We start from the raw sequence: 13,797 nt of genomic DNA on the forward strand, positions 1-13,797 counted from the left end.
TTCTGCGATATATATTCATGTAGGATGAAGGCCAAGATACAACCCAGTAGAGTAGAACCACATAGAGTAGTGGTGAACATCACCTGGTATGAAACCAACCCTACAGTGTTGAACTTTTACACTGAGTCTAGCTGTATTCAAAACTGAGCTAGACAGGATGCACAGGCGGGGCACTATAGGGGAGGACACTGTTTGGCCCTGAGATTTCTCAGAAAGGACGTTCTTTGAGGCAGCAAGACCACCCCACCAGTGTGCACACACGCATCCGCTCCTGCCACTGTCTGTGGCCCTTTGTATCTGGGTCAGTATTCTTTAATAACAAATGGGCCCGACATGGAGTTCCAGTGTAGGTCCTTTCACCTTTATGATACATGGGGAAATGAAGGGAAGGGTTGAATGCCTGCATTGATGCCCCATGTCAGAAATACTGGGTCACTGAGATAGATGAGTTTATTTCTTTTTATTGATTTTCATGAACAAAGACTCTTTGGTACAATTCCATATTGCCACGATTTGCATCTCTAGATACATAGCATATGATGGGACACTGAGATAGATAGGTACATGTGATTAGAAGGAAAGGCACAACCCTTAATTGTACAGAAACTTGAACTGTATTCCTTGTGTTTCAGAGGCAAAAGTACGGTACCACTTCATCACATTGGGAAGCAATATTGCATGTACCAGATACGCAATCAGTCACCTCAGTGTTGATGGACACTTGCTGGCAATGTGGGGATTTTACCTACACCCAGCATGTCCCCGGATGGCTGGACCTCTGCACCCTTGTAACCATACACACCCAAACCATTGTGATACCTGGAGAAGATCGTCAAGACTTGTACCAACATTCACTACAGAAGATACCTATTTTGCATTAAGAAAAAAACTGCTGATTATTTTGGCTGTGCTTAGTACATGGACATTCTAAAAGACGCAGTTGGGTCCATACCTTTCTTCACCTTGCAAAACAAAGGCGAACACCCACTGGTTACATATAACCAGGTGAAAGCTACTTAAAATGATCAACAATACTAAACTCCACCTAAATGCTATCCAGGAAGATCTAAGCCATCCCCTTCATGGTGATGCAACATCGGTTTGTGTTGGACTTGATGATCGTGATGGAGGGTAGGTTGTGTGCCCCAAAATCGATGCTTCCTGTTGTACTTTCATCCCCAGAAACTACCTAGAAAATGGGACACTGACTTGCCATCCACCAGATGTACAGTCTTCAAGCTGACCTGAAGGAGGGATGTGCCCCTGAGCAGAACTGGTTTATAGACTTCTGTAAAGACTTCTATTTCTGGTTCCTCCGAGGGGTGACCAGATTGTGATAGTCATTGCTTCCCATTCTTTTTGTGCTATTCTTTTGTGGTTTCCTACAAGTGGGGGTTTCCTGCTGCAAAAAAGCTGACCTCAAGTTAGGTAGAATGCAAGTAACTAGGGAATTAGTAATAGACACAACAGAAACACAACAAACCTCGAATATTGTAACTCATGAAGAATGGGGTGAAGGATGTAGTTGAAAATTCAACTAAAGGGTTGAATGTTTGTATTGATAAATACAATGTTTTTCTGTAGTAGGGGATCTCTGTGTATAGTCATAATCTAGTGAATAGTCCCGCCCATGTGCGGGGACCCCGGAGCAATAAAAAATAATCTCTTAAGGTGTCAAATCATGCAGACCTGCATCCACCTTTAAGAGAGAATTTAATTTAAAGACAGATAATGCAGCCTATACCCACAGGCTACACTGTCCAGTACTTCAACTAGAATTCCACCAACATCCACAAACGGCACTGCCTGTCCAGCTTTTCTCCACAAGGGAAAAAACACCCTGCCTCTCCCAGCAAAAGCCTCTGGAATGATAGAGAGGAAGGAATGGACAGACAAGCCCCATAGGCTGCCATTATGTGGCTCAGAACAGGATACTGTGCCTTTAAGAAAACTTTCCAGAACTTTCCCAGTATCCCAGAATGCACAGCAGGTCCCTTTTACTTTCAGGTCTTTTTTCCGGCTCCTGCTAGCAGGACCCTGGATCATTGAGCTCTCCCTTTTAAAGGGTTATTTGTTACTTTTCAAGTGTTAGAAAGTCCTTTTTCCTTCTGGTGTTATCAGAATGACTGGCTTGTTTGACCAGTGTCCTGATTGTGGAAGATAAAAGGCTAAGTCAGACACACACAGGGTGTGCATAGTCTGCCTTCCCCAGTCCCACGTGCCTGAGGAGTGTGAGATCTGCCGCTCTTTTTCAGCCAGGACCCTGAGAGAAAGGAAGAAGATGAGGCTCCAGGTCCTGGAGGACAGAAGGCTGAAGGCACGAGGTGGGTCTGGAGGGGCTGATTCTGCCCATGCTGAGGCCTCTGGGGCAGGAAGACCAGCAAGCGTCCCCACTCCCCGTCGACGTCGACGGCGGCGTTGAGGGGGATGACTACGGTCCGTTCGCCATCTCCCCAGGGCTCTGGGGAGAAGCGGCATCGACGTCGAAGGAGCTGAACAGGCCGCCGTCGACGACATCGGCATCTTCTGCGACGACGCTGTCGCCATCGCCGTCGAGCCATCGGCGGCGAGATCAGGCCCGGCGTCAGCGCTCGCCGTCGAAGGGGGAGCGCCGCTCGCCGTCGGCGAAGAGGCGGCGGTCGACGTCATGGAGATCGACGTCAAGACGATTGCCGTCGAAGAGATCGGCGTCGAAGACGTTTGGCGTCGAAGACGATCGATGTCGAAGACGTTTGGCGTCTAAGACGATCGGCGTCGAGAAGACGTTTGGCGTCGAAGACGATCGGCGTCGAGAAGGCGATCGACGTCGAGAAGACGACCGCAGTCGAGGACGACCGCAGTCGAGAAGACGACCGCAGTCGAGGAGGCGGCCGACGTCGAGAAGACGGTCGAGGTCGACGTCGAGACGGCGCAGGGGGAGCCCTGACGCCAGGAGTAAGAGGGGAACGGAGTCGCCGGGATCGGGGTACTCCGTGGTGTATACACCCCCTCGGAACCCTACGCCATCACCACCTCCGCCACCACGACCGCCGACTCCTCCTCCTCCACCACCGCCACCACCACTGCCACTGCCGCCACGGCCGGCGTCACCACCTCCACCTCCCCCTCTGCGTCCTCTACCGCCTCGCACTCCGTTGGGGCCGCCTGCAGTTCCATCGCGGTCGGTCTCCCTGCCCAGGTATCCGACTCCACCGCAGGGGACGCCGAGGCCGCGTCCCCCACGGTCGCCGGGCCCGGCAAGACCGTCGGACAGGCCGAAGCCGAGGTCGCGCTCCCGCTCCGTCAGGAGGAGAAGGTCGCGGAGCCATAGGAGGTCGTCGTCGTCGACATCAGGACGGCGCCATAGGAGGCACAGGTCCACGTCGCGCACACGGTCCTCGGCCAGGGACTTCTCACCGACTCTGTCGGACTCACCGGGGACTAGGGTGTCTCCGGTGGATGATCTGGTCTCCTTCCAGGAGGTGCTGCTGCGGGGGGCAGCCAAGTTGGGCATCACGGTGACTGTACCGACACCCACGACGTCCGTGATATTCGAGACTCTACACAAAAAACACCTGTCTCGCCCCCTGCTGCCTCTAGTGCCGGGACTGGTGGAACCCGCTTTGGAGTTGTTCCTCACCCCCGCGGTGACGAAATCCGCTCCCTCACGGCTCATGAAAAAGTATCGGGCCCCGGACTCTGACCCTGCTTTTTTACGGATGGACCCAAAGCCGGACTCTGTCATCGTGACGGCGGCGAGGAAGCAGCATGCGACGGCTCCTTCATCGACGGTCCCGCCCGACAAGGAAAAGCCGCTGGCTGGACTCGGCGGGCAGGAAGGTGTGTGGGACCGCGTCTACCACCATGAAGGCGGCAAGTGCGGGGCGCTGTCGGGGCGTTACGACCGGGCCCTGTGGGAGTCCCTCCAACAGTATGCAGACCTGCTGCCCCGGGACAGGAAGAAGGACTTCCTGGAACCGGTGCGAGAGGGGATGCTGGTGTTGAACCAGGTCATCCGTGCGGCAGCGGATGTCTCCTTGTTGGCGGCGCACTCTTACTGTCATGGTGTCCATTAGAGGCGTCACTCTTGGTTGCGCCTGACGTCGCTCAAGCCAGAGGCTCAGCACAGAGTAGCCAATCTGCCCTTCTCGGGGGAAACCCTGTTTGGAAAATATGCAGATGATGAGATGGCCCGCATGAAGGCGGAGGCGGAGACCCTGACGGCTGTCGGGTTGGAGAAGGCCGAGAAGAAGCGCCCGTTCCAGAGGAGGTTCGGGTCTACGGGCAGAGGGCGTGGGCAAGGTTCGGGACAGCAGCAGCAATTCCGGAAGCCCTTCCAGAAACGCCAGAGGGGTAGAGGAGGCCAGCAGGCTGCTACCACTACCAAGGGCCCGGCCGGGTCTCGGCCCTGAGCGACTACTTCCCCCTCAACCGTTACCCACTCCAGTGGGGGGAAGCATTCAATTTTTTCCGGCAGAGTGGAGAAAAATTACTCCGGACAAATGGGTGCTGAATATTGTTTGCAATGGATACAGTCTTCGGTTTATCAGCCCGCCTCCAGCGATTCCGCCGGTAAGCTCTCAATTTCAGCTGCGAGAGCTCCAGGCGGAGGCAGACATCTTGTTGAGAAAAAAGGCGGTAGAAGAGGTACCTCTGTCTCAAAGGGGAAGAGGTCTGTACTCTCGGTTCTTCCTCGTTCGCAAGAAGGACAAGAACGAGTTCAGGCCCATTCTGGATTTGCGACAGGCAAACAAATGGATTCGCATAGAGAAGTTTCGCATGCTATCGTTGCATCAGATTTACCCTCCGCTGCAACAGGGAGACTGGCTCTGTGCCATAGATCTACAGGATGCGTACTTCCATGTGCCCATCGCACGGAAGCACAGGAAGTTCCTGCGATTCCAAGTCGGCGCCAATCACTATCAATACACAGTACTGCCATTCGGGCTAAAGTCTGCGCCCAGGACCTTCTCGAAGTGCATGGCGGTGGTGGCGGCACACCTGCGGAGGAACAAGGTGTTTGTCTACCCGTATCTGGACGATTGGCTGCTCAAGGCATCATCCTTCTCGGAAGCGCAGGGACACTTCCGGTGGACCTGCGCTCTCTTGCACAAGCTGGGGTTACACGTCAACATGTCCAAATCGGTCCCGACTCCGGTCCAGTGCATACAGTACCTGGGAGCCTCCATTGATACGCGGTCAGCAAGCGTGTCTCCTTCGGAGGAGAGACGGTTATCACTCCTTCGGAAGGCTCAGGACCTCAGGACTGCGCCATCGACGACAGTGCGGAAGGTGTCTTCGCTGCTGGGATCGATGGCCCCCTGTATCTTCCTCACGCCTCACGCACGGCTGCACATGAGACCACTGCAGGAGTGCTTGGAGGATCAGTGGGATCAGAAGACAGGTTCTTGGGACGACAAGATACGGCTGTCTCTACATGCTCTTCAGTCTCTGAAGTGGTGGTGTTCGGCGGAAAACCTCCTCAGGGGGGTTCCCTTCCACCAGGACATTCCCACGAAGAGTGTCGTGACGGATGCGTGTCTCCAAGGCTGGGGAGCGTATTCCGGGGACTTGCAGATTCAAGGAAAGTGGTCCCCGTTGGAATCGACATACCACATCAATTTCCTGGAACTCAGAGCGGTCTTCCTGGCACTGAAGGCCTTCCTTCCGTCCTTCCAGACCAACTCGCTGCTGATACAGACGGACAATACAACCACTATGTATTACCTCAACAAGCAGGGGGGGTCGAGATCGCGCACTCTGTCGCAGGAGGCGCAGGCGATCTGGCACTGGCTTCTGGCCCGAGGACTGACGATTACGGCCACGCATCTGCCAGGGGTACAGAATGCTCAGGCGGACGCACTGAGCAGGCTGATTTAGGAAAACCACGAATGGGTCATAAACGACTAAGTACTAGGAGAAGTCTTCGCAAGGTGGGGGGCTCCAGACGTAGATCTGTTCGCCACCGCCGAAAACAGCAAATGCCGAGACTTCGCATCCAGGTACTACCAGCGGGGGACGCTGGGGAATGCTTTATGGATCGATTGGTCGAACAGCTTTCTGTACGCTTTTCCACCCATTCCCCTGATTCCGGCAGTGCTCATCAAGCTGCCCAGTCCAGGGCGCGGATGATCCTGATCGCCCCGGAATGGCCCAGACAGTGGTGGTTCACGGACCTACTTCACCGGTCTCTCCTTCCTCACATACGGTTGCCGTGCAGGCCGGACCTTCTCACGAAGTTCGGGGGGCGGATGGTGCACCCCAACCTCTCGTCTTTGAGTTTGGCGGCATGGCTCCTGAGATAGTGCAATATGGCCGTCTGAATCTACCAGAAGATTGTTTGGACATACTGAAGGAGTCTAAACGGCCTTCCACTAGGACGTCCTATGCCTATAAGTGGAAGAGGTTCTGTATCTGGTGTAAGTCCAAGAACTTTGATCCTACGACATTTAAGGAAGATGTCATCCTTCCGTACCTTTTGCATTTGGTGCAGTCTGGCCTTAATTTCCATTCCATTAAGGTTCATCTGGCTGCTTTGACTGCTTACAGGAAATGCCCTTCACAGACTTCCTTCTTTCAGATCCCTGTGGTCAAGGATTTTTTGGAAGGCTTGAAGAAAGTGTTTCCTCCTGTCAGACTTCCCTCGCCTTCCTGGGACTTGAATGTGGTGCTGTCCAGACTGATGAAGGAGCCTTTTGAACCCATTCACAAGGCTTCATTGCAGCACCTATCCTGGAAGGCGGCGTTCCTAGTGGCCATTACATCGGCCCGCAGGGTGAGTGAACTTCAGGCATTATGTTGTCAAGAACCTTATACTGTATTTCATGCTGCTAAGGTTGTGATGCGTACTCACCCTAAATTTCTTCCTAAGGTTATCTCGGATTTTCATGTCAACCAGACCATAACTTTACCTACGTTCTTTCAGAATCCCTCTTCGCCAGCGGAAAGGTCTCTCCATTCCCTGGATGTTCGGCGGGTGTTGAAATTTTATCTGGATAAGACCAAGGATATTCGTAGGTCAGACCAATTGTTTGTTAATTACGGATCAGTCAGGACCGGTCTCGCGACCTCTAAGCAGTCCATTTCTCTGTGGATTGTGTCCTGCATACAATTGTGTTATCAAAAGGCTAATAAGACCTTAGGGGGTAAACCTAAGGCTCATTCCACCAAGGGCAAAGCTGCCACGACGGCTTTGCTGCGTAATGTTCCGATTGCGGAAATCTGCAAGGCGGCCACTTGGAAGTCGGTCCATACCTTTGCTGCGCATTACTGTCTGGACACGGATGCCAGGGCAGATGCTCAGGTTGGGCAGGCTTCGCTGCGAAATTTGTTCACACAGTAGTGGTTTTGTCTTGTGTGTTCTCCACCGCCGTTGTTGTATGGGGATGGGCTTGCCATTCTATTCACTAGATTATGACTATACACAGAGATCCCCTACTACAGAAGGAGTAGTTTCTTTTCTGTAACTCCAGTTCTGTAGTAGGGGTATCTCTGTGATAGTCATAAGCGCCCGCCCTCCTCCCCGGTGGAGTGATGAATATTCATGTAAGGAATGCTACAGGTCTGGCGTGCTACGCCTTCAAAAAGAACTGAAAGTAAAAAGGACCTGCTGTGCATTCTGGGATACTGGGAAAGTTCTGGAAAGTTTTCTTTAAGGCACAGTATCCTATTCTGAGCCACATAATGGCAGCCTATGGGGCTTGTCTGTCCATTCCTTCCTCTCTATCATTCCAGAGGCTTTTGCTGGGAGAGGCAGGGTGTTTTTTCCCTTGTGGAGAAAAGCTGGACAGGCAGTGCTGTTTGTGGATGTTGGTGGAATTCTAGTTGAAGTACTGGACAGTGTAGCCTGTGGGTATAGGCTGCATTATCTGTCTTTAAATTAAATTCTCTCTTAAAGGTGGATGCAGGTCTGCATGATTTGACACCTTAAGAGATTATTTTTTATTGCTCTGGGGTCCCCGCACATGGGCGGGACTATTCACTAGATTATGACTATCACAGAGATACCCCTACTACAGAACTGGAGTTACAGAAAATAAACTACTCCATATGCACCATGGTATAGGGGCACATAATAACAAACTCTCATCAACGTTGTTGAATTCACCCGAAATGACCTCCACCTCAACCCGAGACAGAAATACATAGTCTGGCAGGCCCTGCAACCTAGGCCCTAAGCAACTTATTGATAGATCATAAGTGGTTGGGGGAGTGGGTGCGGAGATATGTAACCCTTAAACGTGTGAACAGCAAAGCCCAGATCAATCCCACAGATGGGCAGTGCCACCACAATGGTCTCAGGAGATTTGCCCCCAATAAAACACGTTTGGCCGGAGGGGCACGCAGACCCAAAACACCATAAAGTCGGATGTCACACTAAGTTAGGAACACTCAGCTAATCGGAACACAGCATGCCCACTACACAAATGTCTAACATCTGGACACGTACCCAGTAGCTCCGCATTGTGTGCAAGCAGGGTAGAGACCCGCCTGTGTTTCTTGTCATGTGACCAGATTTATGACTCGGTGAGTAGGTCCAGATTCCTGTTGTAAAAAGAATGCCTGAATTGCTTTCTTACACTTTTGTGAAATGTATAAAATGACAGCCAAAACCAATGTACTTTGAGACAGTCTCCAGACCCCCAACTCTGTGGCCTGCTCTTCCGGCCGGTGCGTTTTATTAAACTAGCTGTTCCTGTCTTTAAACTTTCTTTTATTTCACAGTAAAATCATATTCAAGCAACATTTGATGGCAAAGGTATATGCCCTGTTTACTGAGTAACAACTTTAACAGTTGCGACTATCTCCTTCACAATTGTTTTGTATGCATATTCCACCTTGCCCCATATGCTGGTTTAATGTCCAGTCATGATTCACTAATATATACACCTCAAGGCTGGCATGCCATGGACCTGTTTTGATGGACGATGTATAATGCTTGAAATTTCCACAACTTTGCCAGAGTGGTTCTTTCAGAGAGGCAATTGCTGAAATCAATTCTCCATTTTCATGTTAATAAGGGTTCTTGCCATGACATTCAAAATAAGGCCCCTTTAGTGTGTTTTGAGGAAAGTGGTTGTGCTGTGGGAGTAACATTCAACATGTGGATGTAGTATAGCCACACACAGTGCAGTGAGAGTAGTGTGCATCAGTTTTCAGTCCAGCAGCTGGATTATTCTTAGTCTTGTCAGGAAATATACCTAGATAGATCACTGGCATAAATAATAAAACCTTGAGTAAAGAGCAGTGCAATAGAATAGTTATCCTTACATGTGTTCAGTCTTCTGAGATGCTACATAAGGAAGGGTTACGAGTTGCTGAAATCTGGGCGTTTCATGATAAGCCTGAGCTTGAGACGCATTGTCCGGGAGTCAAAACGATTCTTTTGTAAAGAACTATCTTTACAAAAGAATTGTTTTGAATATTATTTCTTATGATTAACCATAGCTATTTTTGAACATCACAAAAATACCAAAATAAGTAGTTAATTATGTAGATGGTAGTGCTGTAAATACATCTCGGTGACTTGTTGTGCCTCGTTCTATGACCCAGCTTAGAAAGTAGTTATTTTGAGTTGACAATTTAAAACTTTTCTTGTTATCTTCATTCAGGTATGGCCTCCGCTCTATGGAGGATTACAAAGTAAATTTGGAAAAGATGTTTACCCGTATGGCTGAGGTGGTTCTACCAGAGTGCCTTGTGGTCTGGAATATGGCAATGCCTCTTGCCCACAAGATTACTGGAGGCTTCCTTATACCTGAGGTACAGTATGTCTCTTCATGCAACCCACATGGAGCATTTTGGTTCAGTTTTTTTTTTTATAACAAATTATATTAGCATGTTTTCAAGCATGAAGGTAATCACTTAATTACAGCGTATTTTGAGAATGTATACATTTGTTATCAAAATTATATATTTAATATAAACATAGCTAAACTGAAAAACTTCAATGCAGTTATAAATGATCGTTATATACATGATAGACATGAATCCTAATTTCTACATATTCTCTTCATGATATCTTTTCTGTGCATCTTAAGATCTACTTTCATGAATCTATCACAAGAGACGTCGCCAGTGCCGGCAAGACCAGCCCATGGTAGTCCGCCCATCTGCGCCATATTTTAGAATGTTTCTGTTGGCAGTCGCAGGCCTGGAAGACCGAGATCTCTAATTCCATACAGAAATCTATGCCATTTTTCTATGCCCTAATCGCAGGGGGTTTATCGAATTTCCAGGTTCTGGCAATGTCGCGTTTGGCCATGGTGAGGCCAAGCCAGAGGAGATGGCGTGTGTACTTTTTGCCGCCTATTGTATCTGTTATGCGCAGCAGTGCCGGTCTAGGGGATCTAGATATTTCCCATCCAAGAACTTCCAGGCATGTCAGCACCCCGTTCCAAAATCTGTCTAAAGCTGTACATGTCCAAACTGTATGTATGAAAGTGGCGTCATCAGATTGACATTGCAGGCACACCGGAGATGCAACCATGTTTGCTCTCCATAACGTATAACGCATATAGTATGCCCTAAGCATGTATTTCAACTGGATAAGACAGTTGGGAGGAGATGGCAGCTCCACGGGGAGATTCCAAGACCTCAGCCCAGTCGTCTGCATCTACGGGAGCAATGTCTGTTTGCCATGTTTCTTTTGAGTTTTTCAAGTGAAGTGGCGCTATGTGTGATAAGGGATTGATATATTTTGGAGATCTTATGCTCTCCTAAGTCACCCATGAGGAGTTTACCCTCTAATGGACTGAATTCTAGAAATGAGTCCACTTTATTAATGTGTGGTGTGATAGCATTACGAAGCAACAGATATTTATAGAACTGGTTATAATGTAGGGAGAAGTCATCTTTAAGAGACTGTAATGATTCGAGTACAGTGCCTTGTATGACCTTACCGATGGATGAGATGCCTATGCGATCCCATTCACGGAGCCCGGCCAAGTGAAATAATAGGCGTTTATTCCAGAGCGGTGTTTCCCTGGTAAGGCGACCCCCACCACCCCATTCTCTGTAAGGACTGTCTAGTGGTGGGCAATAGAGAGCGGTGATGCAAATTATTACTATATAAGTGAGACGCAAGAGTAGGATCGTTTAATATCCATCGCTCAATTGCGTATGCTGGGTCATCACTGGGCTCATAGCACCAATCATTAATTACCTGGTGGTGTGAGGCCGCATAACAGGCCCTCATATCTGCGGCTGCGATTTCCCCCCACAATACATTCATTGGAAACCTATACGGAGTGCAACCGGACTTGCCTCCACCCCATAAGAAATGTCCTAGAGTAACATTGATCAGTTTGAACCATGAAGTTGCGATCGGATATGGATGATTCGGTAGATGATAAAGTAGCTGCGGCAGGGAGACCATTTTAAAAATAGCGGACCTCCAATAAAATGATAGGGGTAATCCTGACCATGACCTGATGCTAGAGCGTACTTTTTCGGTAGTCATCCCAAGGTTTCCATCTCACGAGATTTGGGGAGACTCGTACAGAAAACCCCCAGATGAGGTAGCCCTTCCTTCACCACGTTAAGGTTCTCGGCCCATCCGTTAGGCCCCAAGGTGCCACGTGGTGGCCTTATGGTAGATTTGTTTGGTTCTGATTTTTAATATGTAGCCTCTGTATAAGTCGGGATACAGTTTGATGTTTAAATGTATGTGCTGCGGACACGTTTACCAATGTTATTATGTACCTAAATGTCTCTCTTCATCCCAAATTTGTTTTCATTGCTGGCAAGGTATGTAATCAACCATGTTGTCATAATGGAGATTGAATGTAGGACCTATGTTCTCAGTTGACCTATAGCCTTTTGGGGGCCTCTAGGATGTTTTCACAGTGTTTTAAAAAAAAAAAAAAAAAAAAACAATAATTGCATGGGATGTTCATTCCAGTGCTGATCTCGTAATACTAATGACACAGAATTTCAAATTGTCATCTTGTGGGAAAGTAACATCCCTCACCTAATCTCTCCTGGTGACTAACTCTCCTCTCCTGTGTTTAGAGAATTTGTTTCAAACTCATTGTACTAGTTCCATCACTGGTGGGGACCTCACATGAGATCTCCAGGCTATCAGACATGGATGCCTAGAGGAAGGTCTAAAGTTTAGGACGGATGCAGAAAAATGTCCTATATGTATTATATCCCTGTTGGATATCATCACAGATGTTGTAACTATTTATTCCAGGTTGCAGCGAAGTCCTTCTGTGATGTGGGCTTATCTTATCCCTGCTTTATGAAGCGTTCCTAACCAGTGTACTCTCCAAGCAGGGAGATCAACCACATTCATAAGAATAGTCACTGATACAATGCAGAGACTTGGGTTCTGTGCCTGCAGTGCAATTGGACTCAAACTGCTGCTTCATGTGGCACCCAAAACAGCTGGTGGCTTGCTTGTCTTCCCCTTTAAAGGGGATGTGACCTACCAGTTCGGGCAGGACTGTTCCTATGGGAAAATGCCAAGACTGATTTTCGTATAATTTTGGTAACTATATGCAGTAACAGTGAGTACAGTGGTGGGCTGTAATGTATCACAAAGCATTTACCAGTGGCTGAGGTGAACTCAGACATTTTGTTAATCACTTTTTAGTCAAGCTACAGGTAGCTTTGTTCTGAGAGCTCGTGATCAGTTTGGAAAATAAATGGCAAATGATCTATACGGAGAGTTTATTGGGTTAGTCCTCTGGCTTGCTGGTTTTTCTCCATATTAGGCATTTCTTCAAGTGTGCACTGACTTTACAGCATGGCTTTGGTGATGGGGCATAAAGTAATCCCTTAGCATGACTGCAGCTGCTGCAGCCTGAGTCCACGCTCTTTTTATATGCACCGTCCCAATGTTGATTACTCGCTCATGCTGAAATGCTTCACGCCAATGCATGGCATATGTCAACATAACCTGATCTTCTCCATCACATTGAACTTGTGACATTGGTGCTGTAAGAGCGGTTTGTCAATGAGGACGTCTTCTTTTTTTCCTTTTATTTTTTGTTGTCCTGATTAGCCTCAGATTTCCTTCCACAGCACCTCCGTCTGAGACCGCCCTTTTTTTTCAGTGCCGGGACAGAAAGGTTCTGATACTGCCTTACTTATCGGAGACCTGCTAATTGCACTTCAATAGCAATTCTCCCGAACCCTCGATGCTCCCAACCATTGACCATCACTCGAATAGGATCCACCAGGAGAGATACGAAAAACTTTGGGAGCGGCACGTGCATTTTACCGAGGTCTACTTTTAGGCATATTCATTGGACAGTCCCTTCCTACCTCTCCAACCATTCCGCTAACGGACTCCAAAAGGCATACCTTCTCCTTTCTATATAAATTGCATCCAAACTTAGTATATATTTAAATGATGATTCCCACTCTTTATATGTAGGAGGACTTGGGCTAGTCCATTTTTTACACAATTCTCTTTGTGCCAAAAACACGGCGTAGAAAATTAGTTTTTACTTGGCTCTATCAAACTCGCTGTCCATCCCAAAGAACACAAGGAGAGGGCTTACCTGAATCTGCTTCTTCAAGACATTTGCCAAAGCACTGCACACCTCTCCCCAAAATACCTGAACCTCTGGACACCTCAAGAACATCTGAAGGTCATCCGCCAGCGCCAAGCTGCATTTGGTGCACACCACCTCTCCTCTGCTCCCAACTTTCGACAGCTTATATGGAGTCCAGTACACTCTATTGACAGAAAAAAGGTGGTTTCTCTTTAAATAGGCGGGCTTGATCACTTTATGAAGTGTAGTAAAGGATACTTGCACCAATTTTTCCAGCGTTGCTCCTGGCAAGTCAGTCCCCTGTAACTCTTGT

The 13,797-nt window shown here is 48.6% G+C and overlaps 1 protein-coding gene across 4 annotated transcripts in view; it reads left to right on the top strand.

The window, feature by feature from the left end:
- LOC146863403 (PC-esterase domain-containing protein 1A-like) overlaps positions 1-13,797 on the top strand; it is a 408,407-nt gene that overhangs the window by 197,123 nt on the left and 197,487 nt on the right. For all 4 annotated transcript variants that reach the window (XM_085642832.1, XM_085642831.1, XM_085642829.1 and 1 more), the window contains one exon: positions 9,591-9,741. In XM_085642832.1, coding sequence (XP_085498958.1) covers positions 9,591-9,741 — 151 coding nt within the window. The remainder of the gene's footprint in view (positions 1-9,590; positions 9,742-13,797) is intronic.

The sequence above is a fragment of the Triturus cristatus genome, chromosome 2_2, assembly GCF_964204655.1.
Source record: "Triturus cristatus chromosome 2_2, aTriCri1.1, whole genome shotgun sequence".
Taxonomy (NCBI): Eukaryota; Metazoa; Chordata; class Amphibia; order Caudata; family Salamandridae; genus Triturus; species Triturus cristatus.